The sequence below is a fragment of the Marmota monax genome, unplaced genomic scaffold, assembly GCF_021218885.2.
Source record: "Marmota monax isolate L192 unplaced genomic scaffold, Marmota_monax_Labrador192_F-V1.1 WCK01_AAM20220418_F8-fsc00009, whole genome shotgun sequence".
Classification (NCBI taxonomy): domain Eukaryota; kingdom Metazoa; phylum Chordata; class Mammalia; order Rodentia; family Sciuridae; genus Marmota; species Marmota monax.
The window spans coordinates 18753204-18780200 of record NW_026694710.1 but is presented as its reverse complement, the minus strand read 5'-3'; the positions used below and the strand labels follow the sequence as shown (position 1 = coordinate 18780200).

Here is a 26997-nt window from a genome sequence, read left to right as displayed (position 1 = left end):
CTGTAATCCCAGCAGCTCAGGAGGCTGAGGCAGGATGATCGTGAGCTCAAAGCCAGGCTCAGCAACTTAGCAAGACCCTAAGCAACTCAGTGAGATCCTGTCAATAATAAAAAATAAAAAGGGGCTGGGGATGTGGATCAGTGATCAAGCACCCCTAGGTTCAATCCCTGGTACAAAAAAAAAGTGGATAATGTTCAATGTCAAATGCAGTTGATTTTTCACTAGTTCTAAGCAGATGGGTGGCACTGATTGCTCATTTTTCTCTGCTTTGGTTCCTCAATTGAAATTCCAAGATGATGAGAATTCCCAGTTAATATCCTGTCAAACATGGCTGTCTTACCCTTACTTTTTATTTCTACAAGGGCTCTCTCTTTGCTCTAAGACCAAGCATTCAACCTCTGGCATTTAGCAGCAACCCAATCAATGTATGACAAATCAATGAATAAAATAACAGAATGACAGACAAAGAAGACTAGATTCATATCCATGAAACTCCTTGGTTGGGAAAGACTAATAAGCAGGACACCATTAAAACCAGAGTAGGGGGCTGGGGATGTGGCTCAAGCGGTAACGCGCTCGCCTGGCATTCGCGAGCCGCTGGGTTCAATCCTCAGCATCACATACAAATAAAATAAAGATGTTGTGTCCACCAAAAACTGAAAAATAAATATTAAAACATTCTCTCTCTCTCTCTCTCTCTCTCTCTCTCTCTCTCTCTCTCTCTCTCTCTCGCTCTCGCTCTTAAAAAAAAAAAAACAGAGTAGATGGGACACAGATTCCCCCAAAGCCTGGATGCCCATCAGAATCACCCACTGGGCTTTTAAGAGATGTAAATGCCTAGACTTACTCCGCTGGTGTGGAAATTCAGTAGATCTAGTTAAGAACCAGTGAGCCAGAGTGCATAGGAGAGGTCAAGATAACACTGAGGAGGACTTAAGGGAAGCCTCGTACCTGCTCAAGAGTAGCAAGGACACTTCCTGGAGGAAATGATACAAAAGGAAGATAAATATAAACAGATGGAGAAAGGGGTGTGGGGTGCACATGCTCAGCAAGGACTTGAAGCCCAGGAGAAGATACAGGCGAGGCTCTGAGACTAGAAAGAAGAGCTTCAATTCCTAAGAGAACCCAATGAACCTCCTGAGGGGGAGAGAGTGGCAGCCCAACTGGTGGCAGGCTGTCTCCATGCAGGAAGTTGCTGTTGGAAAGTCACCAACACCCTAGGGAGGAGATAAATATAGAACCCGCTTGGACGCCTGAAGTACTCATCCGTGAAAGGAGGGTAGAAAATCACACACCTCCACAGGTCGTGGTGAGGATTAAAGAAAGTAATGGTTGTGACATCTTGGCACATTGTATGCGCTTATTATAGATCAGCTAGAATCATCTTTATAAAATAATATCGTGCTTTTCAAAGTGGCGTGTGTGTGTGTGTGTGTGTGTGAGAGAGAGAGAGAGAGAGAGAGAGATCAGTAATTTACTGGCCCAACTAAGACCAGTTAGCAAGGGCCAGTTCTGCACATAGCTTCCCATCTTTGCATTCATTAGATGTCAGGCTGGTAACTTGAGGCTGGAAACTTGAAAGTGACCATAGTGTAGTATTTATACCAAAGACATTGCAAAATCTCCCCCCTCTTCTCTCTCCTCTCTCTCTCTCTCTCTCTTTCTCTCTTGCTGGTTTCACTGAACACTTGTTAGATGCTCTGGGAATGTTGACTGCATCAAAATGACTTAAACTAGATTCAGTTGAAAAGTCAGTAAAGTTATAGGAAAACTGTAATCTAAGAATCTAAGTAGGGTCCACCAAACTTAGATCACAAACTCAAAAGGAAAACCTTCTCAAGAAAGAGAAAATGAGACCTTGACTTCGGGGCCAGTGGCAGGTGAGAACAGAGTCTGACCCCAAGCCCATGTTTCTGGACATGCTGCCCTATCCACGCTTCTCACCTCCACTTCTAGAGTGAGTGTGAGAATAACCGAGTGACGTGAACACTGACAAGTTCAACCCACAGCCGAATGCTCTGAATGAACCAGTCCAGAGGTTCATTCTCTCTGGAAAGAAAAGTCCATTTGGGAAGACATACATTATATTAGGTTAGCTAAGCTGAAAAATAATTTTCATCTCAAGGAAAATATCAAGTACTGCAGAACAAAATACTGCGATACTTTAACAACACAAGAAATCTTATCACCAGAAGTGTGTTGACATGTATGTAGAATAGTGAGTAAGGATGCTGGGAAGGGTGGGGCAGGGGAAGGTGAAAAAGGAAAATCGGATTTGGTCAGCGTATGTGGTATCAAGAGTCACAACAAACCCCGCTGTTATGCACAATTCATACATGTTAACAAAAATAACTTTAAAATGTGGTAAGCAACATGAGGGGGAAATTGTGGATGTTGTGAATAACACATAAAAGCAAATGCGAACCCATCAATTGCATCAACACTTAGCCAAGCAAAGGTAGCAAGATTGGGCACATCTGCCTTCTGTTGGTCAATAATCATCTGGGGTCCTGGACAGATATTGTGCTATCCTAGAGATAAAATGAGGAAAGCCCATTAAAGTCATCAATTATGAACAAACAAATAAATAAGCTGGGCCATCTGAGATCAAGCTTGTCTGTAGCTGACATTTGTCACCAGAACTTTTGTTAGAGAAATTTAAGCACTATTAGGAGGCTCAGAATAAGTAAGGGTCACCATTTTATTTTGAGGATGAGACTAACCAACCAGGGACTCTGCAAGATGAAGATTCTAATTTAGAAAAAAATGCATATATGACTGGCTCTTATGCTCAAGATACTGTCTTACCTGCCATGATGGCATTCAGATTCTGAGAGCCAATAAATTCAAAAAGACCATTTCCTCTAGATTGGAGGGTGAATACCTAGGGCAGGATAAAGCTGATCGGAACAGAGAGCCCATTAAAATTCTTGTTCAAATTTGTGATCAGTGTTCACTTCCCTTACTCTGAACATTTCTTTCCTTTGGAGATCTCAATGCTGGAGAAGAATGAGTGAGAAAGCAAGATAAAAATGAGGCTTTTTTCAGCCACTTAATTTCCTTAAATGACATCATGAATTATAAATTGCCGTTGCCAAGGCAATATAAGAAATACATATCAGAAGGAAACAAAGAAATTGATTGCACCAAAGATGACTAGTCTTAGGCTTTGGAGAATCATTTTGCCTTTTGAGTTGTTATGATCAATTCTCGGTAGGAACAAAGACATATTAGTCATCTAAAAATACTCAATCATTGTCTCCATTCAGCAAAGAACAAAGAAAACATCATGCCGCGCTCAACCCTCTTTCTTTCTGCAGCACATAGAATTGAAGGGCCATTTTCCTGCCACATTTATCAAGATTAGGGACAGTGCTCCCTGTTATTCCATGAAACCCCATCCTATGTCCGGAATCTAAAGATTCCCCCTCGAACACTCTCGAATAGGAAATGACTTCTTTTTCTCTAAGTTAAAAAAATAATTTCCAGGCGGTGAGTAATTTTTTTTCCTGAACCATCCACTCAACGGAAAACAAATGAAAAGGGAAAAATGAAGTAAACAGATCTGAAAAAGAGGCCACTACACCCAGAGATGGAGAAGGAAGCCTGCAAACTTACCAGTCATGGGGAGCAGGAACTCAGGGTTTGTCCCAAATAAAACCATAATTTTAACTGGTCCTTCAGTTGAGCCTGGCTGGATGAATGACTTCCAGGGCCTTTGGCTCTTTGGGACTAAGCGGGAAGGTTATTTTTAGCACAACTATTTGGAAATCTTTGAGAACTTGGACCTGTTATTCTGTCTGGTACCAAAGCAAGCTTTTCACCGAGCTCCCATGAAAGATCCTCGGTCTCAGTGTTCTGAGCACCCTGCAGCCGCTCACCAGCCAAGAGCACGGTATGGTGTTTATTCTTTTATAGGATTTTGGTGAATGTGGGTACAATGGCCTTTTTCATAGTGATAGCTTTTTAGTTCATTAAACAGGTGGTTTTGTAAGGAGAATCCAGGAAGCTGAAGTTCTGGGTCCAGATCTCTGGTCAGCGGCTCGCTTCATGACCACAGACGGTGGTCTCTAGACCTTGGTTGCCTGTCCAACCTGCCCCCGAATGTCTCTGGGAGGATGGGATGATCTTAGCCTTGCTCTGCAGACCATCAACTGTTTGCAGGTGTCAGAGTGTTTTACTGCTGTGCCGTCAGAGCACTTATCAGGAGATAGCCAAAACTTGATAAATCATGAACTGTTGATGAGAAAGGCTGACGGATGTGTATGTTCTTCATCCAGCCCTGTGGAGCCTCTCCTGTGGGCCTTGCTCAGTCTTATCTGTCAGTGATACGGAGCTTACATTTTGCTGGGAAAATGAGCAGGAAATGGTCATAACGCAAAGGCAATTGTGTGGCCCTGGGGGACCCGAGTAGTGCCAGGAGGAGGAGGGAGCTCATTCAAACTGGAAAGGCAGTTCTGCGAGGAAACTTGCAGCCCCAAAGAAGCTGAGGGGTCGCTATACAGAAGGAAAGGAGGCATAAACAGCCGAGGTTCCCAGCATCGTCCCCAGCTCGTGCTCCTGTCAGGCAGGCAGAGAAGGCCAGGCCTGATCTCGTGAAATCTCTGGGTCAGAGGCCAAGGAGACATCCTGTTTCGGCCCTCCTCGGTGGCCTACCTCTTCCTCTGACTTCCACACAAAGCACATTTCAGCTTGAATTCATAATCAAGTCCGGACCTTTGTCTTGCAGTAATCTGTTATAGTCTCCTTCACATGATGTAGAAGAAAGTTCATGTTTGGAGACAAAAGAACTGAGTTCAAATCCTGGCTGTGCCATTTTATGACCTTAGATAGGACCACAGAGCATTGTAAATGTTTGTCTCTGTGAATGTGGCTGGCCTGGGATCATCATGTGAGAAGAATCCTGTGGTGTTGGTCATTTCGCATAGCTTATTTCACATAGCTCGATGTCTCCAGGTCCATCCATGTTGTTGCATGTATTGAAATTCCCTTCCTTTATAAGGCTGAATAATATTCCATTCTGTGAATACATCATGCAGTGTCAATCAGTGGACACTGGTTTGCTCCTACCTTTGGGCTATTGTGAAGAGTGCTGTCGTGGATGTAGGTGTGCAAATATCTGTTTGAGTCCTTGCTTTTACTTCTTTTGGATATATGTACACATACATATCCAGAAGAGAAATTCTGGACATTTGGTAATCCTATACTTAATTTTGTTGGGGATTCACTGCACTGTTTTTCACCAAAGTAGCACCATTTTACATTCCCATAAACAGCATCTTTTATTTTTAGAAGAAAGAAGTCATGGGCTATTTATAAAGGGATTCCAATCTCTGAACACACTTTCTGGGAGTTCAATTTTTGCATTGATTTAATCAGTATTTTTTTCTTCAAGAGTTTTTCATGGCTAGTTTAGCAGAACAAAAGATTCTATTACTTACAAAAGTTTACAAAACATGATATGCTATATCCCTGTCTTAAAAATTCAGAACACCCATTAACATGAAAGCTCTGGTATGTATACATGTATGTGTGTTTCAAATATGTGTTTTAAAGTTTTAAAAACTTGTTACTTTATTATCCCTGCAGAAAAATCGGACAGAGAGTCATTTACAATTAGCTTCCAGGACAGATCTGTTCTAGATTAGCATTATTTCCAGAACTTCGATTTTCTAACTCCAAAGGAGCATGAAAGTGGAAATATTGTACTTTAACTATGTAGCACCTATTCTGCATAAATTTGCATAATTCAATTGAATGCTTTAAAGCTTACTGTATGAGAAGTGATTGCTCATGGGTATAGCTTTCTTCTACGGATTTTGAAAATATTCTAAAGTTGGATTATGGTGTGCATTGATCGTATATGTCAGTTAATTTTACGTTGTGCAAATTATCTCTCTGTAAAGCTGTTAAAATTATTATAATGCTTATAAAGCTGTGACACACATGGTTCCTTTCCAGCCAAAATAATCAAGTTGACTGCAGAGCAGTGGACGTTCCATGAAGGATGGATTGTTCCAGACAAGGTGTTGGAAACATAAACCTGGATCCCTACCTCTGAGTTTTTAATCAAAAAATTCTAACAAATAAAATTTTTGAAGGTGACAAAATGAAACAAGAAGGCTGGGGTTGTGGCTCAGTGAAAGAGTGCTCACCTAGCACGTGTGAGGCACTAGGTCTAATTCTCAGCACCACATACAAATAAATAGAATAAAGGTCCACAAACAACTAAAAAAAAATTGTTTTAAATGAGACAAGCATTGAAAGAAAAGCATATTTTGCTTGTTTTCTGCAGTACTGGGGACTGAACCCGGGGCTTCATACATGCTAGGCAAGTGCTCTACAATAGGAGTTGTACCCCCAGCCCTAGAGAAAGAGAAAGCCTCTTTTAGTACCTTAGAGTGGGGGAAGCTTTCTAAACACAATAAATTTGACTTCAAAAAATGTTTTTACAATAAAAATGGTTTTTTTAATTACATGAAAAAAGTGAAAAGCAAACTGGGAAAAAATTTTTGCTGTGTGTCACGAACCATGTACAGATAGATAAATATAAATATTTAGTGCACTGTTGTTTAGAATAAAAGAAGAATGCAAATAGTCTACCTGTCCATCAACTACTTAAATATAACATATGATGGATATTCTATGGACACCTAAATAACAGGGACTAAGGTAGCTCTGTCAACCCCAGTACAGATACACACAGTCGGCCTTGCACATCCACAATTTCCACATCTTTGGATTCAATTAATCACAGATCAGAAATATTTTAGAAAACTGTGTACTGAACCCATACAGACTTTTTTATTATTATTCTCTAGGCAATACAGTAACAACTACTTACATAATATTTACATTGTGTTAAGTATTATAGGTAATCCAGAGACCACTTAAGTACACAGGAGGATGTGCATAGGTCAAAGGCAAATATGCCAACATTTTATATCAGAGACTTGAACATCTTGTACTGTGGTATACATGGGGGCTGGACAGTCATGGACTCAATCCCCCATGGACACCAAGGGATGATTCTGCATACCTATAAAGAAGCTCAGCAAAAAGGCCAAGTGCAGAACATGGTACAGAGGATACCAACACGGGGAAGGAGAAGACACAAGAAACTGACAACAGTCACCACCTTCAGGGAAGAAACTGTTGAGAAGACAGAAAAATAAGAAGAGATTTACTTGTCATTTCATACCCTTTTTCTTTTGAATTTTAGAGAGCCTATATTATAAATACAAAAAAAGAGCTTTTTGTATATTTTTAAACACCATAGACTTAAAGGCAAAACAACTCAAGTCCTTTATTCCTCAAATACTGTGAAAGGGACACATAGACCCCAGAAAGCCTTCTTGAAATCTTCTTTTCTCTCTTTCTCTTATAATATTTCATACTCCGTAATTCCTCGCTACTTTTTATTCAACAAAACTCACACCAACCCCACAAAAAGTCTTCACTTCCTCCGGCTGGGGTTTATTGTACTAAGCACTGTTCTAGGCAGGTAGACATATTAATGACTAAGACAGAGAGCTCTGCCCTCGGGGAGCTTCCATTCCCTCAGACAGAATGTGCAGTGTAAAATAAAGACAGGAGTCCTCGATGGTGAGCACAATGGAGACAGAAAAATAGAGCAGAAAGAGGGAGGCTGGGGTGGGGGGCAGATTGCATCATGAATAAGGTGCAAACCATTGGGCTCCATGAAAAGGTGGCATTTGAGCAAGACTTGCAGAAGGAGGGGAGGGAGGGAGCCGTGTATGGACATCTTGTTGAAGAGGGCTTTAGACAGAGGGAAGAAACATGTGAAGGCCTGAGGCAGAGGCACCCGTGTCCTTGGGAACCCCAGGTTATCCACTGTGACTGGAACTGGAGAGTGAGCAGAGTAGAAATCAGGGGAGTTAGGGGGCCTCACCCACCGTGGTACAGGGACACGAAGCTGTTGGCTCCTAAGTGAAGTGGACAGCCATCGCGGGAGAGGCCACTGTGGCTTTCCATCATGACCCGCACCCCTTTTCCTTCTGTGTGAACGGAGTCCCAAGAATGGACTGACACTCATCATCAGGCCATCGTTACCCGTCAGGCCCCACGACACATTGTGCTTCTGCATCAGATAAGGATCCTTAGTGGATGATCATCAGGAGAGCCTTTCAGAACGTCCTAATGGGGACGTGCCTTTAGACTGGTGCCGACAGTTTACCAGGGCATTTCTCAAAGAAAAGCAACCCATTGGTGCAAGGTTCATTTCAGTTGCTCTTATTTATCCCTCTTTGAGCACCTGTTGCCTGGCTATTGGTGATGTTCAATATTCTTTCCTGCAAGCACATCTTTTAGGTTTCTGCTTCCTCTGTCCATCATCAACTAGATGTTACTGAGATTTTCTTCCAGATACCCCGCCCCCGCACTCCACAACTGTTGGCCTTGTTGTATTCTCTATCACTGCCCAGGGCACCTTCCTCCAGATCATTCCCAGTCTTTCTTCAAACCACTTTCTGGCCTATAGCCTATACCTTCTGTTCCAGGTGACCTCAGATGTTCTCCACCTTCACATTCCTTCTCAGAGCCTCCCCATTATCAGTTGTTTACAAGAGAGAGGAACAGGCAACTTAGTCGATGCATCTGGTTTTGACTGCAGCAAGGATTGTGTCTAGAACGTTCTCACAATTTTCCTTCATCTGCAGCTTGCTTGGAAGTGCTGGTGTCTTTATCAGAACCCTGGGGCTGTCAGAAACAACCTTAAAACCATTTGAGCCATAGGATAGTGCTTGCCATGATGTGGATATGGTTTAGGTGTATGCCTCCAGGGTCCGTGTGTTGGAAGCTATGTCCTGAATGGTGGTGGGACTTTTAAGGGGAGGGGCTCAGTGCACAGTCACAAGACAGGCCACTCCCCGTTACTCTGGCTTCCTGTCTTGCCAACTGATCTCTCCCTTTCACTTGCATTCCCACCACGATACCATCTTTTCTTGAAGTGATGCAGCTGAGAGGGTCCTCGCCAGAACCGGCACTATGCATTTTGGACATCCAGCCTCCATAACTATGGGTTAAATAAACCTCTTTTCTTTGTAAGTACCCAATCTTGGGTATTTCATTATAGTAGCAAAAAATCAGATTAAGACAGTGTGGTATGTCAAGCCTAGCAGACAGAACATGGCAAAGACATTCTCTCTAATTTGGGAGGGAAGAAAGAAGGCTGATAACACTGAGATTTGGTCAAGAATATGGAGTCTCTATTTGGATAAGTGACTTCGGCTTTTCAGTAATAAGATTTCTAGGAATAAGTCTTAATTAAAAATCTCAGGAGCATACTGTGTTTTCCTCAGTTTGTCATTCCTATGCTCTGGCAAATTTCTGAGTCTAGCCTTTGGATATTGCAATTACCCCCAAGTACCAAAAAAGTGGTATTGTGTATATGGTTAAATTCTCTGAGGTGGTTGTCTAAAAATAACAAGCTGGGCACGGTGGCACACACCTGTAATTCCAGCAGCTTGGGAGACTGAGGCAGGAGGATCACAAATTCAAAGCCAGCCTCAGCAACTTTGCAAGGCCCTAAGCAACTTAGGGAGACCCTGTCTCAAAAAATAAAAAGGGCTAAGGATATGGCTCAGTGGTTAAGCATCCCTGGGTTCAACATCTGGTACAAAAAAAGAAAAAAGAAACTATGTAATTGCTTATCCCAGGTTTCATGATTATTTCCTTTGGGAGAGTATAGTCCAGATCAAGCACTGTACAGATTTCCTGCTAAAACCCAAGTCCAGAGAGACCATCAGAGAACAGGAAGGGGATCAAGAGGAGGGTGAAGGGAAAATAGAAAAACCCCCATCAGTGGGGGGATGGATAGGATCATAGTACATGTTATCTGCCTGTACAAGTATGCCACTAGGAAACCCATTCTTTTGTATAATCAGAAGTACAAAAAAAATCATGTTCAACCATCCACATACTCCCCATTTACACAAAACCAGAACCACCTCTAAAGAAACTGCTTATCCTGAGGATCATTTGGCCTAAAACTTCAGGTCTCCACAGCCTGCACCGCCCCTCCCCAACCCTCAGCCTGTGTGCCAGGGTCCATACTAATAAGTGCTCCATTCTCAGGCCTTGTGGAGGGAAACCCACGTCCTACCAGACTAGAGCCAAAGAGACCTGCGCCCGCTTCACGCAGAGCATGTGGCGCATGCGTGGTCTAATTTCACATAGCTCTTTAATTGACCCCCAGTGCTAACGGCTTAATAGGACACCAAGACATTATATCCTGCAGATTCTAAGTTACAGTTTGAGACTCCCCTCAGGACATGCACAGTACTCCAATTAACACTAATTGGCATTAGGCATGATTATCAAGTAAAAAACATGGTTTTCCTGCAAATGCCTCTTCCTTACTCCTGCTTTAACTTTTACAAAAAAATTATCATGGATATATGCAAAGATTAGTTAGAACATGTCTGATGTTCTGTTTACATTAGCAGAACACTGGAAACAAATGTCTATAATGGGGAATTGCATACGTGTGTGTGTGTGTGTGTATATATATACACACACACATACATGTATACATGCCTATGTGTATATATGTGGGGGTATATATGTACATCTGTACATATATATAAAGTAGTAGAGACAAAAGCAATATTTTTAATGTTATGAGTAACTTTTCATGGGGGGCTGGGGAAGTACCAAGAATTGAACTCAGGGGCACTCGACCACTGAGCCATGTCCCCAGACCTATTCTGTATTTTATTTAGAGACAGGGTCTCACTGAGTTGCTTAGTGCCTCACTTTTGCTGAGGCTGGCTTTGAACTTGTGATCCGCCTGCCTCTGCCTCCCAAGCCTTGGGATTGCAGGCATGTGCCACTGCACCTGGCTAATGCTGTGAATAACTTTTGACGTAAGAAGATGTTCATATGTAAAGTAAAGAAAGTTGAAGAATTATAGGAATGATACCCTATTGCTTTTCTCCATGGCACAGACAAAAAATACTGGAAGCATGTATATATTGGAGAGTAAAGGGTAATTATCTCTGAGTGATGAGGATAGTGCCGATATTTATCTTATTCATTTGCATCTCTAATTTTCCATTTTTTAAAAATGCTTTTCTTTTGCAAAATGAAAGCATCATTTTTCAAAGTCTATCACTGACTCTGTAGAATAAATGCAATGCAGTGATGTCTTTTGGGAAAACCTTTTAATCCAGCCTTTGTCTACACCAACCCCTGTGTGGGACACTGAGACTCCACATCATCTAATGTCATTTTCAATGGAACTATGAGGGAACACACGTGTGAAAAGTTGATAGCTGTCAGTGCCAGTTCCCCTGCTCCAGCACAGTCAGCCACGCCAAACCCCCTCCTGGAAGGGGTCACTGATGTGTGTTTTTCTCTTCCAGAGCCAAAGATGTTTGTCTTGCTCTATGTCACAAGTTTTGCCATCTGTGCAAGTGGACAACCTCGGGGCAATCAGGTCAAAGGAGACAGCTACTCCCCAAGATACATCTGCAGCATCCCTGGCTTACCTGGGCCACCAGGCCCCCCTGGAGCCAACGGATCCCCGGGGCCCCACGGTCGCATCGGCCTTCCAGGAAGAGATGGTAGAGACGGCCGGAAAGGAGAGAAAGGTGAAAAGGGCACAGCAGGTAACGGACGGTGAAGCTATGTCACACACTCCACTCCCCTCACCCACTTTACCCCCCACACACACATCTTCTCTGTTGCTTCGTCTCATGGGAATTGCTCCTAAAGTCCCCTCTCTACTTCAATTTCATTAGTCCTAACAATGCACTGAGCTCTTATCCTGCTTCAGGTGCTGCCCTCAACTCTTCACCTGCATCCTTGCTTTGTGGTAATGACGACTGTTTCAGGTAGACATTATCACATCGTGCATGTGAGGAAACTGAGCCACACCAAGGCTGAGTGGAACAGGGGAGATGGACAGGCACTGCTCGTGGGATGGACTCAGACACCCGATACCTGGACCCACCTGGCTATTCCAGCTCCAGATGATGTCTGGATGCACAGGTCATGGATGGATAGACAGACAGATGGACAGGAGGGGAGATGCACAAACTAAGCAGAGGCAGAAATCAGAGCCAGACACACAGGTGCCATCTTGCTGAGCACTGATGGAGATACCAAAAGGGCTTCTGGATTTTATTTCTCACAGATAAAAAGGCAGTAGCCTTTCATAGCTCATCGCTTTCCCACCTGTCCTGTAGCAGTTAAAGCATAGATTTCTTGTAGCACTTTGCAGCAACACAATTGTCCCCTAGTCCTTCGGTAATTTTCACTTTTTCCCCCCATCAAATAAGTTGGTCCGGGAAACTTGCCAGACTCTTCAGTCCTTCCAAGTCAACCAAATTGAAATTCTGCAGAGACTCTGTTAACTCCAAAGGATTCAGAATCAATCTTTGAAAACAAGTTTCTGAGTGTAGAAGTCAGGACCAAAAAGAGGAAGGAAAAAGTCAATGGATTTAAGATATATGCCTCTATCTAGTCACCGCATCTGATTTACTGGAGTTCTATGAAATAGAACCATAATGTATATTCCAGTTATTGGCTAATAATTCATTTCTGAATTTCCCATGCAAAAAAAAATACTTGGCAAATCAATACTGTCAAACCTATGAGAGTGGTTCAGTATTAGACAAAAAACTTTAGTAAAGGTTCAACATCAAATAAAGAACTTTGAATGTCAAGGCTCAAGTAGAATTTTTCAAAGTCTTCCATAGGAAATGCATGAATCTAAGTTATCACTGAGCCGAGATTATGAGTGTCCTTGAAATCCTGCAGTGACAACAGGATTGCAGTTTCGTGTTAGTAACCCTTTTGGTGTACTCTGTCTCTGACTAACCATGTAGCAGCTAAACCATTAAGCCCTGGAGCCAGAAGGACTTAGACTCAAATCTTGGCTCCTTCAATGACTTAATACCCTTAGGCAAATAAACTCTTGGAGCCTCAGTTTCCTCATTTGTGAATTGGTAATAGTAACTGTGAAGCTTAGGACAATGAAGCAATCAAAACACTCCACAGAATAACTGCCATGTGGGTCAAACAGAGTAAATGTTAACTGTTATTATTTATTACATTTTGATCTGCAAATATGAGACCAGAGAAACTGTGACTATCCAAAGCCATATAATAAGCTAAAAATGCTTAATCTGTTTCATGAGGTAGTTCTAATGTTATTTCAAATTAAATTAAATGTTCATAATTGCTACAAGTTCAACCTTCTGTGAGGCTAGCTGTCTACCCAAGTGCATCAATCCATCTATTCTTCCATGTCCCCATGAGTAATTCACTCAGAAATTTTTTATGCACCTGTTAGTATACAATATTTTTCCAGACAGTATTTCTCAGCCTCTGCATTAAAGACATTTGGGGATCAGTGTTTATTTGTGCGGGTGGCTCTCCTGTGCACTGTAGGCCTTTGGGCAGTATCACCCGAATGCCTCTCAACTACAACAACCAGAATATCTGCAGACACCACCAACTGTCCCCTTGGGTAGGAGGTGGATAGTGCAAAATTGCACCTGTTTGAGGACACTTGGAACAAAATCATGAATAATACATTGTCCATGTCCTGAGAAGCAGACAGTGTGTAGGGGAGGCCAATATATGAACACATAATTACACTGTGTCTAAATAATGACCTTTCATTAAGAACTTACTACTCATCTAGAACTCTAAATCTAGTATTTGATGTCCACCATTATAATTTGCAATGATGATAATGAACAATGAAAAGAATGCTATAAATTAAAAAATTAATATTCAAAAGTAAAGTGACTCTCCCAGCCTGGGATTATTTAAACCCAATATATACATAAGGCTATATAACACTTCCAAAAGGAAAGGTAAGAGAGAGAAGCATTCCCCGTAGAAACTATGGGAGCACAGCCTTGGGCTTTGAGGATTAATGTAGCTGAAGCTGGCAAAGGGGGTTTCTGCTCCCTGGTTCTCCTTTAATGACACCACAAGTCTCTTCTCATTGGTCACTCTTAGTGAACACCCACCACATCCACCCCAACCAAGTCCAGGTGGAACCAGGGTATTATGTTGTTGTTGTTGTCCAACTTCTCTACTCTAAATTAGAAACACAGAACTGATTATACTAAATCATAAATTATCTGTAAAAAAAAAGTAGCTGTCTCTCTCTCTCTGGTCTATAGCAATAATTACTGAAACATATTCACATTTCATTTAATTTGAATGCAAATCCATAAAAAATATATTTTCAAATAGCCGTAGAACTAACTCATGAAACAGATTCCTCATTCTAGTTTACTGTATGGGTTTAAGGTATCATTTAGCTTATCTATGACCCATATTTAAAGATTTCAAGATAATAACAGCTAATTTGAGAATGGGGCAGGTGATTTTTGTGCCAATGTCACACTCAACCCCTGTCACAATGACTGGCAGATAGTGGATGGTCAACCAATATTCAATGTTTTAGATGGATGTGTGCATACATGCATAAATCCATGGATGATGGATGGATGGATGGATAAAATGGCCCTGAAGAGGAAATCAAGGTAAGTACATTTCATGGAGAAATAAGAAGAAATTGCTTCTGTCCAAGCTTCAGTACCTAAGCATAGACTAACCCTTACTCCATAATTCTCTTTATCTGAGCATATATCTGATTAAATAGGAAGAGGGAGAAAGATTCAGCCCTTCTTTCTGCTCTTAGTGTGTAGACCTCCAGCACATGGACAAATTCTTCATGCACAAAAAAAGAATTACTATAAATTATTATAATTAGTCCATGAAGGTCATCACCCCAACAGCTCAGCACATTAACTCAATATTATTATGGGACATCCAGGCATGGAGATGGTGAAGATCTTTTCATGTGCAGCATTGTGAAATGACATCCCAGTCTTTATGATTTGGCCTCATTGAATTTTCAAGAGGATGAGACTTAAGCAATCCAGTCCAAACCTTCACTTCAACTACTAGGAAAATGGAGCCAGAGAGCAAACGCATCTAACTAATCCATGGCTAAAGTGGGTTTTATCCCAGATCTGTTGAGTCGCTATTGACTCCTTTGCTCACTAAGTTTGAAGTAGATTTAGATCTGCTTTTTTTTTTTAACGAATGCAGCATTTGAAATCGAGAGTGATGTACCCAAAATCATAGAAGCAGGGGGATTTGAGTTCATAACGAAATCTTATGGTTAAAATTGTTATTGAGACCAAAATAATTTTTACTAATACATAAAAAAAATCAATGATGAAGACAGAAAAAGTTAAACTCCTGTTGAAGATAAAATAGCAATTTAGGAGTTATTTGATTCTAAAGTAAATTTAACAATAAAATCATGTTCATGTTCCATCTCTACCAAAAAAAAAAAAAATCAAACATAGAAAGATCAGACTATTCTGACCTTGTTCAAAGAAATAAATATCAGAGTGCTCTGGCTGGGACTAGAGTTTCAACTTAACAAGAAAAACCATCTTCAGCTGGAGGCAGGACTGGATGAGGAAGAACGCTGGTCCTACCCACCAAGTAAAGGTCATGTTCACTGTTTGCACCCTGTGCAGCATAAATTGCCAATAGCCACTTTTTTCAAAATTATTAAATCACAATAGTTGATATATTAAAGGCAAAGCTTTAATTCTTCTCCAATTTGCATTACCCAGAATGCTTCTTTGTCAACTTTGCCTTAATTTGTTTGAAAAACAAATCAGAATTCACACATTGATGTACGTACAATATCCAAATAAATGATGTCAAAGCACTACCAAGATAAAAAAAAAAGGGTTGGGGCTGCAGCTCAGTTGTAGAACACTGCCTAGCATGTGTGGGGTACTGGGTTCAATCCTTAGCACCACATAAAAATAAAACAAACCAATAAATAAAATAAAATTTTAAAAAGATAAAAAGATTTACATTCATAAAAGTTCTTGAGAACAGAATCACAGTTAAAAGTAAAACTATATGTCAACAATATATTTTCTCTGACTACAAAAGTACATTGCAGATATCTGATAATTTGGATATTTTGGAAATTTGGGGAAAATATCATGATATGAGAACTATTTATAAAATGGATTTGGCCATACAATTGTGTTTTAGTCTGCTTTTGCAGTGCACTGATCAAAAGACCTAACAAGAACAACGTAGAAGAGAAAAAGTTTATTTTGGCTCATGGTTTTAGGGATTCACTTCATAGATAGCCAACTTCATAGCTCTGGGCTTCATGGTGGACAGGCGTGGTGGGGGAAAGCCGCTCAGAACCTGACAGGCAGAAAGCAGAGAGAGATCTGCTGACCAGGACCAAACATGAACCCCAAAGGCATGGCCTCAGTGGCCTGTTAATCCAGTCACACCCAGTAACTATACTTGCCTAGAGTTACTGCCCAATTAATCCATCAATGGATTAATCCACTGATTAGTTTAAGCCTTTCATACTCTGATCATTTCACCTCTGAGCCTTCTTGAATTGTCTCACATGTGAGCTTTTTGGGGACACTTCATATCTAAACCATAACAAATTGAATAACATCTTTTTTATAATATCAAGTCTTTACAGCTTTAAAATTAAGTGTATTTTGCTTATTTAAACCATGATCACCATGTCTCTGCACTTAATCTGTAGCTGATCTGTAGATACAGCAATTTGGACATAGAGAAAATAATCTTGCACGGTAACTTCAAATTTGTTGAAAACTTTTTCACAGTTATTATGTCCTTCCCAGTTAAATTAATGGGTTTCCCTAAGAGAAAACAGCCATATAGGAGCAGAGCCAAACAGAATTAGGATTCTTGAGTAGCACCCTAAAGGGAAGAAGCATTCTGAGGACCGGGCAACATCATCAGGCTATTAAGGCTTGGACTCTAGCCCTGGCCTTGCCACAGAAGCAAGTTTCGTCACAGCTGCAGGCATCAGTTTTCTCTCCACAAAGGAACTAATGCGAGGTGGCGGCAGTCATAGTTTTCTGGTTATTGTATCATATTAACACTACATACCAGCTCATACTCTAGCCACTGCCCCTGGGGGATACTCAGTCTCCAGAGTCAGGCAGGATGCATGCCATTCTGATCACAGCTCTATCACTCATTAGCTCTATCTCTTGAACAAAATAACTTTTCCATGGCTCAGCTTTCTCATCTGAAATTAAAGTATTAATAATTCTTAGTTCATAGAGTTGTGTGATATTTAAATGAGATAATACAGCAAATAAAACTCTTAATGCTATTCTTGACACATAATAAACGGTTCATAAACATAAGCAAATTTAGCATTCGTTATTTTGTTAAAAAACTAACTGAAATAGAATGGGGCATGAGACTAAATAGATTATAAGAATTATTTGTCCCTATGAGTCTACTCTGGAGAATAATATCATTGTGCTCACTGAACTCTTCAGACAGTGACCAGTACCTGGATTGGAATAATTGAATGACAGGTCATCCATCATCATCAAAATAGTAGTTAATTATTTTTAAATTAGACAGGTCTTAAATGATGTGTAACATACTCAGGAAAACAGACTTGAAATTCTGATGAAAATTTTCTGTTTTCATTTTCAGTGTATCAGTGATTTTTTTTAGAGGATTTTTTTAGTTAGTAATGCTAACTAACTAAAAGGTTGACTAAAAAGACAAAGTTGGTGTGCTGGGACCATGTAGATAATGATGTTCATGACTCTTTAGAGAACTATTAATTCAACTATAAACTCTCTTTGAAGGTCTGAGAGGTAAGACGGGACCCCTGGGTCTTGCTGGCGAAAAAGGGGACCAAGGAGAGACTGGGAAGAAAGGACCCATGGGACCAGAGGGAGAGAAAGGAGAAGTAGGTCCAGTTGGGCCTCCTGGACCAAAGGGAGACCGAGGAGACCAAGGGGACCCAGGGCTCCCTGGAGTGTGCAGATGTGGCAGCCTCGTGCTCAAATCCGCCTTTTCTGTTGGCATCACCACCAGCTACCCTGAAGAAAGAATACCTATTATATTTAACAAGGTGCTCTTCAATGAGGGTGAGCACTACAACCCTGCGACAGGAAAGTTCATCTGCGCTTTCCCAGGAATCTACTACTTTTCTTATGATATCACTTTGGCCAATAAGCACCTGGCAATCGGGCTGGTGCACAATGGGCAATTCCGGATAAAGACCTTCGATGCCAACACAGGGAACCATGACGTGGCTTCAGGGTCCACCGTCATCTACCTGCAGCCAGAAGATGAAGTCTGGCTGGAGATCTTCTTCACAGACCAGAATGGCCTCTTCTCAGACCCAGGCTGGGCAGACAGCTTATTCTCTGGATTTCTCCTGTACGTTGACACGGATTACCTGGATTCCATATCAGAAGATGACGAACTGTGACCCCGACTGCAGACCTGAAAGTTTCCAGGTCACCACGGCTGATGCTTCAATCTCATCTGGGTTACTGGAAGGTGGAAGGAGCAGGAAAGAGTTCCAAAGAACTCCTACTCAGATTCCAGAGCATCTGCAGACAGTTCTGGAGGAATTTATCAAAACAAGATAAACCACCACGCAGCTAAAACCACACCAACATGAGCTGTCCACAATAACTCCAGATATGGATTCTCTTGAAAGTCATGTCTATGGGGCTGGGGATATAGCTCAGTTGGTAGAGTGCTTGCCTTGCATGCACAAGGCCCTGGATTCAGTCCCCAGCGTCACCAAAAAAAAAAAAAAAAAAAGTAATGTTCATAAATATTTAAACAAATTAAAGACAATATTGACAAAACTTTTATTAAATGTCCATTGTGATAAAGTCAGCTGGATGATATTGTCTCATTAAATATTCATAAAATTACAGTTTTGTCTGTTATTTAAGAGAAACATAACATCCCAGACAGGGTGTGAGAGTTCTCAAAAGCTATAATAGGTCATACAACAAAGGTAAGAGACGCTGAGCATTTTCAAGCAAACTAAAGTGATAAATTTCTTTTGTTTTATTGTTTAGTTCTTTGTGTTGGTGTACATTCACACAACAGCTCCTTGGTGAGCCCCTGTGTGTGGACCAGACACCATGGCGCCAAGTCAGGTGGAATACAGCCTGACCTCCATAGAGGCTAGATAGAGTGCAGGGAGCACACTTGTCACAACTCTGTTTTGGGCACTGTGGAAAATAGATGGGTTCAATGCTAGAGCTACACAAGACTGCTTTTCCCAGGATTGGGGACCAGAGGAGATTTTACATGTGGGAAGAGAGTGGGCATACCAAGGTGTATTTAAGTGGGTGAAATGGATGCAGAGAAAATGAGGACGTCAGCACCACTTACTCCCTGTTCCCTCAAAACATGGTATTTTCAACTGGGAAGGAGTGAAAATCCTAGAGAGGGAATAGAGGCCTGGGAGGGGTAATGGAAATGAAGATGGAAATGGAGAGAAACAGCCAGTAGGTCATTCTCCCAAACCTTTCAACATGATGGTCTCCTAAATCAAACTTCTAACCTGATAGCATTCTCACAAATAAGGCCACTGCTTTATATCACTCTAGCACGTGATTTCTTGTGGATTTCCTAAATCCTGAATTCCAAGGAGGCAAAGCATGTGTCCACTGATCCATGAGTGCTAGCTGATCCACAAGTGAGCCAATCAGAGAATGAACAGGAGGAGGCAGGAGAGAGATCAAACAGATAAATAGCTGTCTCCTCCAAGCCCCCAGGTCCCACTTCTTATTGCCCTTTGAACTGCAATCTGTCAGTTAGTCTGTGGCTCTGTCTCATCTCCCACTCCCTTGGTTTATAGTAATCATATTCCCTTAGGCTTTTCTTTCAGTATCTTCTACTGCTCCTTCTATTTATTCCCCTCTTTGCTTGTTAATTTAATAAGTTTTTTAGTGCCTACAAATGTGTGAATCATGTCACCTCCTTTGTGAAGACAGAGGAACACCAAGATGAAAATGGCACAGCCCCTGCCATCAAATTTCTAAGGATACAGCAATGTATACATAAACTTACCTACAATTCTGGAAAAGAACAAACTAAAATATGCTAAGTGTCGGGCTTGGGGTAGAGACAAATTGCTGTAAAAGAAGACCAAATATTTGCTTCCAAACTGTGAGGTGATAGAGAAGACCAAGGAAATCTCTGCCCACTGGGCCTTAGGTGATGACAGGACTTGGAGTGACCCAAGTGAGAGGAAGGACACACAGGCAGGAATAGCAATGCAGACAAAGCAGCAAGTGAGAGCAGAGACCCAGGACAGATATTGAGGGACCATATTTGTAAGAGCCCCAAAGGCCAGCCTGAGGGGTGGGGACTTCACGGGAGGGTGAAGGTCTGCATGCTCCAGAACTGAGAGCTGCCATTATCAGGGGTGAAACTTGTAATGACTGATGGGTTGATCTGGGCGCAATGCTTGACTCTCCTGGTTTTCAGACCTCCCTGGCCTCCATACTCTGTCCCCTTGTTGCTCTCCTGAGTCAGGCAATGGGCCCAGTTGTCCAAGAGCAATGAGGGTTAGACCAAGAAGAGAGAGCCAAAGTGGTGTGAGATGATCATCTGCCTACGCATTACAGCTAAAGCCACATTCCCGGATATAGAGCACAAACAACCGAATCTATCTAATCTTAGAAAATTTAGGCCATTTCAGGACAACAGAATTTTCTGGAGAAAGTGGAAATGGAGATGTCATGCAGACAGTCATGACCCGCAAGATTGTTGTGTAAATTTTTTTCTGAGCATGATCTATAAATGCATTTATTTTTGGACATTGTTTACTTATCTTGTAAATGCTTTTCATTTCAAAGCCTATTTTGAGTAGCATTTTAAACAAAGTTTCTCTTATTCGTCTTAGGCCCTGAGATAAACTTTATCTTGAGATATCTGGTGGGGTGGTGATGGGGATCAGAGAGCTGACATGGGAAAGGAAAGGCGGTTTTGGTATTGAAAGAATAAAATCTTAAGCAAATAAATGCCAGTGTCTTTTGTTTCTTAAAAAAAAAAAAAGCAGGTACAATTTTTCCACATTTATGGATATTTGTGTAAGGAAAATGGAAGCGTGATTTTTTTTAAGAAAAATCTAAGTTTCATTCCAATCATTCTTTGTAAGGGCTAACTTGTATTGAATATTAATAAGGCATTATGAATTGACTACATACTATCTTGTTCTGGAAAGACTTACAGCATCTTAGAAAAGTAAAATACAGACAGAAAACATTCAGGATAAAAGAAAAGAGCAAAACAAATGAAAAGGCAGAGGGGCAAGGCGAAGACCACAGTGTGAGTCAAAAACGTGCAGGTACCTGGGCACCAGGTTCCTAGCTCACATTCTGCACAAGGATGTACCCAGGTCACTCATCACTGCGAATAATGTTGCTTATGGTGAAAAATAGATGTCATGAACTCTGAATATACCTTTTCTGTAACACTCTGGGAAAAAAGATGATGAACATAAATAAATTTTAGATATTAGCTATTTTTTGTCCTATAATGTCCCCTCTCTCCTTCTGTAGCTCCACTTTGCTTAAATGGCATCACTATCCAAGGCCACAAGCCTAAATGCATTCTAGATGTCTTCTTTTCCCTCCCCACTGAATTTTGTTCAGCACCAAATTCTTACGGTTCTAGACCCTAAATGTATACTTCTGAGTCACTGAAACTTTCGTTCTGGATGCCAAGTCTCATCCATATGTTCATCATATGGATCATCGCTTCCCTTGGTTAGTAGAAACCTTTGCAACCAACCCCTTACCTCCAGCCACAACCCTCCAACTCATCCCCCACGCCTAGTTTAATATATTCTTCTAAAATGGAAATACAGTCACGTCACTCCACAGCATAAAAACCAGCAATGGTCCTCCCAAACTCTAAATATAAAATGTGTCTTACACTTCTGGGTGTTTCTAGCAGGCACGCATTCCATATTCTTTTCCTGCCATCTATACCCAACTTCCTTCTGAAGGAATATCCTCCTTCATATGCTTAGTCTATGAGCTTCTTGGCCTGATCAATTGAAGAATAGCATTCCCTCACCAAAATAATTGGTCCAGGTGACTCAATTAAAGCCAGTGGGACTTTGCTGGAACTTCTTTGGAGAGAATCTCTTTTTTCCATTGGACTTCAGCTTCTGAACCTCCAGCTGGCATCTTACATCACAAAGCTAATACCACCTGAGAATGAATTCATCCACAAATGAAGATGGAGATAAAAGAGAAAGAGTGAGTCTTGGAGTTACTGTTTCAACCTTGAACTAGATATGCCTATGGTGGTATTTTTCCTTGTACTTTTTCATAATGATAACTTCTAAATGCCATTTTAACTTAAATCTTCTGTGTAAAATTGGTCATTTGCAAAAGATGTAATCCTACCTGCTACTAATAATAGTGCCTTTGGGGATCTAGCCTATGCTTACTTTCATGGTAAGCAGAAGTCACCCACATATAATATATAGTCTAAGAAAATGCAGACGACTGCAGTTCAAGAGTGGCTGGCCAGGGCATACCTCAGAACCTTTACACACTATGTTTCCTTTGCTCGTAGGCCACTGCTGTTCTTATCCGCTTAGCTAGTTTATCTTTCAAGGTCCAGCTCAAAAATTACTTCCTTTCCTCTACTCATTCCCTTCCCTATGCAGGAGGGGACCAATAGGTAACCTCCTGTGTCTCCTCTACCATCTGAGAAGTGGCATCTAGTCACAGTAGCACCTGTTACATGCCTTACCAAGCACCTGTTACATGCATGACCTCACTTGGACCTTGCTATGGTCTGCACATTTCTGTCTCCTCCAAATCCATATGTTGGAATTTAATCACTTAGTGTGATAATAACAAGAAATGGGATTTGGGAAGATGATTAGATCAAGAGGGTTCTGCCTTCATGAATGGGATTAGTGACCTTATAGGAGAGGCCCCAGAACACTGCCCTGTCCCTGCCAACTCAGGAGAATAGAGTGATAAGAAGACCACCATTTGTACACCAGGATGTGGGCCCTCCTTCAGACCCTGAATCTGCCAGCAATTTGATCTTGGACTTCACAGCCTCCATAATTGAAAGAAAGAAATTTCTGTTGTTCATATCTGCACAGTTTTTAGTATTTTGTTACAGCCGCCCAAATGGACAGAAAATCCTCACAGTGATCATTCTACCCGTTTTACAGATGGAGAAACAGAGGGAGAGAGAAGTGAGGAAATGTGTGAAATCAATAGTGTTGCGGTAGGCCCAAGCCATCTGGCACTAGAGCCCATGCTCTTACCCACTGTGCTGGGCCTGTACCCTTCTCACATTGCTCAGGCCTGTTTACATTTGTCTATCTGGTGCAGATTTTTTTCCTATTCATCTTTATGTCCAAGGACTCTACATGGTAACTGCCATAGAATGTGCTCAATGAAAGTGTGATGAGTTAATGGATGACCAGTCCTTTCAGCCACAACTTTCACGTGTGCATAGAGAATGGGACATAGAGAGGAGGGGGAATCCCAGGAAAAGCCCAGTAACATCCTGTGCTTTAACCCACATTCTTTAGATCATAGCTGCCAGAATCCGACTCACACCAACTCAAGAAAAGGGAAGTGAAATAACAGACAATTCTGGAGGCAGATCTGGGTACTTGATCCATGGTGCCATGATTTCATCTTTCCCTGCATCAAAAGTCAGCTCCCCTCAGGGTTGGCTTCAGTTTTGGCAGGTTCTTGCCTGTGGCAGAGATGGCCACCACCAGCTCCAGGTTTGCATTCTGCCGTCTCAGCAAGAAAAAGAAAAGTCCTTTTCCCAATAGCTCACAAAAGACCCCGTCTGACAGCCTTCTGGCTCTTATGGGTCCTGCTGAATCATGAATCAGTGCCTGGCCAAGGGGATGTTCTGGGCCCATTGGCCCGGGCTGCATGGCACCTCCCTGAACTAGAAACAGTATCTCTTCTATCAGAGTCCCATGGAGTCAAGTGGGGAAGAGATTATATCCCAAAAGAAAATAAAGGGGCCAGTCCTAGAAAAAAAGAAGCACTGTTTAATTGGCAGTCAAAAGCACAAACAACACCTCCCTAAAGTGTTTCCATTTAAAATCAAAACCACATTTATTTTATCTGCATGATGCAAAGTAAATGTGTTGATAGAATCACTTTTCTCTGAGATAACCTAATTTTTTGACAATACTTGGTCACAACTAAGTATTTCTCACTATATTAGCCTGTCATCTGTGATGATCTTATCCCACTGGCTGTCATTTCACCAACAGACACTTTTAATGAAAGAATATATTATTCTCAACTGAAACACTTCTCCTTTCCCTAAGACCCCCTGACTTTTGCATCAGAACTCTAGAAGGTGCAACAATATATGCAATTGTCTTTGATAATTATAAAAAGGGAGCATGCTTTGAGATAAGTCTCTTTATGGAATCAAAAAAAAAAAAAGGCCAGTAAATCCAATTCATTCCTCAGACAACATAACAAGAGCTCCAAAAAGCCACTCTAAGTCACAAACTACATTGCTGTCCAGACTTCTTTCTTGTTTTGTTGAGAAATCACAAATCAGTGTCTAATGACACAGTGGCTCCGATTTACCATGTGCCTCCTTCGTAAATGGTGCCATGCTGGATCCTCATAGCATGTACCTCATTTTATTCTCAGAAAGAGCACATGTTAACTTTTTTACATATTTTGTTGGTGCATTATAGTTGTACATAATGGTGAGATCTATTGTTGTATGTTTGTACTCACAATACAGCAACGTAATTTGGCCAATATCATTCCCCAGTATTGCCCCTTTCTGTCCTTCCTTCCTCCTGCTGGTCCCTTTGAGTACAATCCTTTCATTCAATTCTCCATCTGAAATCCTTTTGAGTGAGACCTACGGTTTCCTGCCTGGTCCCTGAGTAGTGCATTCTCATGACAGCCGAACCCAAGAGACCTGGAGTAGGTGGCCTCAAGAGACTGACTCCCTCTGTTTTCATGCTTAAGAAATACCCCAGCACTGGGGCCCCCTACATTTCCATACCAAGGCCCCTCATTTTATAGGGCAGGGATTAGGGAGAGGGAGGAATGAAAGGACTGTATTCAGAGGTACAGGCTGGGTTAAAAGAACCAAGAAGGGATGTCAAGGTATCAAAGCATTGGCAACAGCAGGGACCCAGCACCATCCCAAAGCCTGGAGGGACAAGGAGGCACTGGTGGCGGCTGAGTGTGGTAGAGCCTGAGACTTGGGACAGGGACCATCCTACAGAAGCTGTGCCTGGAGAGGAGCCCCGGCCAGGACCACATTCAAGGAAGGAGGAAGCCAGGGCAACAAGTCCCCTGGCCATGCTCCCCTGCACCCTCTGTCTCCTACTTGTATCCCTCCCTGGTCAAATCCATCAACGCAGGAGTCGTGCAGTCTGGGTGACGCAGTGTAGAGATGGGCTGCCAGGGCAAAGAACAGAACAGAGAAAATAGATGGGAGCCACGGGAGTAGGAGGAAGTGAATGGAAATTAACTCTACAGAGCCCAGGCCTTTAGAGGCCTTCCTACTCTAAAGTCTAAAATCCCATGCAGCTGGCACAACAGAACGGGCAACCTGTCTTGAGAAGCGCAGAAGGGACACCTTTCCGAATGGCTTAAGGCTGCCTGTAACTAATGCAGAAGGAGCCGTCAGGTCTCAGAAGTGGTCCAGCTCCACTTACAAGAAAATTGCGTGGTGGTGTGGGGCCAAGGCCTTGCAGTCATGAACAGAGAGTTTTGCCAGAGCATCCCCCCTGGAAACCCCCCTCCTGAACTTGAAACAGCATCAGCAACCAGTGGAGCATTCGGGGGTTCAAATTTCTAGGCAAATAGCTTTCCCGTTCATCATGAATTAAATTATCTTCTTACCCTTTCAGAGATTAGACATGAGAATACTGAGATTTAGAGCAGTTGGGCGGTTTCCCCATTTTCAAACTTTAGTAAATGTGGGTTCTAACTCCTGCCCACCTGCCTCCAATGTCATGCCCCGCCATGAGCCTGGACCCCAGGACTCCCCACCCAAGATGCTGCCTTAAGGCAGCTTCACCAGGAGATCATGCACTAGGGGGGGAGTCACTCCACCCTGGATCCTCTCCTTTGCCCTAGGAGGCTTTGATTTTCTCTGCTTCAGCAGGAGCCAAGGATGTCACCATGAGGCTCGTTCTTTCTTTATGGAAATAGTGTGACTGACCACACAGCTCTGCAAACTCTACAGAGCCCAAAATCTATCTGCCCCTGTGGTTCTGTGCAAAGAACAAAGACTGGTCCCAGGGGTCCACTCCAGATCCTCTGTGTCACAGAGAACCTGGGCAAAATGTTAGCATTTTGTTAGTCCCTATGTCACTTTGCTCAGAAAAATCCAGGTGAGCTGGATTGTTCACGGGGCGGTGTCCTTCTGCCAGCACACACCTCTTCTCAGGATGAATCCTAACAGAACCACCTCTCCACAAGCCTCCTATGTCCCCAATGTGGGTTTTCAATCAAACCCAAGATATGACAAACGTGTTGGGTAACTAAAGAATCCTTCAAAAATGAAAATTTACAAAACTTGAATGCCATGCTGTAGCTTTCGAGAGACATGCGGAAACGTGTGACTCTCAACCACAGCCACACTTTGGGCCAGGTCCCTCTTCATTGTGAAGGACTGCCTGTCCACCAGAGGACACATAGCAGCATCCCTGGCCTCTATCCATTAGGTGACAGCAGCACCTGTCCTCCATAATGACAACCAGCAGTGTCTCCAGACAGTGCCAAATGTTCCCAGGGGGAAAACTGTCCTCAGTTGAGAACCATGTCTCTGCAACCCTGGCATGGTGACACAGTCCCCCAATCTGTGTATTTACTAATAATCATTTTCTAACTTTTATAGACATGACCACTTGGTTGGTCATTTGTTTAGGTAAGATACATAGTTGTTCCCTATGAGACCCCCAAGTTGACCCACACACCATCCTAAAGGTGTCCAAGAGGCAACAGAACCTCTGACCTCATTGCACGTCCTTCTTATGACAGCCAAAATATTTCTTTTTTTTTTTGTCTAAGATACAAAAATCACAAAACCTCCTATTTCTAAGAATTTACTCCAAAAATCTAACTAAAAATGTTTGCAAATATT

At 42.0% G+C, this 26997-nt stretch overlaps 1 protein-coding gene and 1 long non-coding RNA gene across 4 annotated transcripts in view; one reads left to right on the top strand and one right to left on the bottom strand.

Moving 5' to 3' along the window:
• LOC124078814 (uncharacterized) overlaps positions 1–3916 on the bottom strand; it is a 97141-nt gene extending 93225 nt beyond the window's left edge. The window contains exon 1 of the long non-coding RNA XR_006847063.2: positions 3619–3916. This is a non-coding gene — a long non-coding RNA (uncharacterized LOC124078814). The remainder of the gene's footprint in view (positions 1–3618) is intronic.
• The window catches only part of C1qtnf7 (C1q and TNF related 7), a 100881-nt gene extending 79277 nt beyond the window's left edge, over positions 1–21604 (top strand). The window contains exons 1-3 of one of the 3 annotated variants that reach the window (XM_046423909.2): positions 3755–3895; positions 11385–11630; positions 17691–21604. In XM_046423909.2, coding sequence (XP_046279865.1) covers positions 11393–11630; positions 17691–18322 — 870 coding nt within the window. In that variant the 5' untranslated portion in view covers positions 3755–3895; positions 11385–11392 and the 3' untranslated portion in view covers positions 18323–21604. Of the gene's footprint in view, positions 1–3754; positions 3896–11384; positions 11631–17690 lie in introns of those variants that run through there. The other 2 variants (XM_046423910.2, XM_046423908.2) reach the window with 2 other exon arrangements.
• The last annotated feature ends 5393 nt before the right edge of the window (positions 21605–26997 follow it).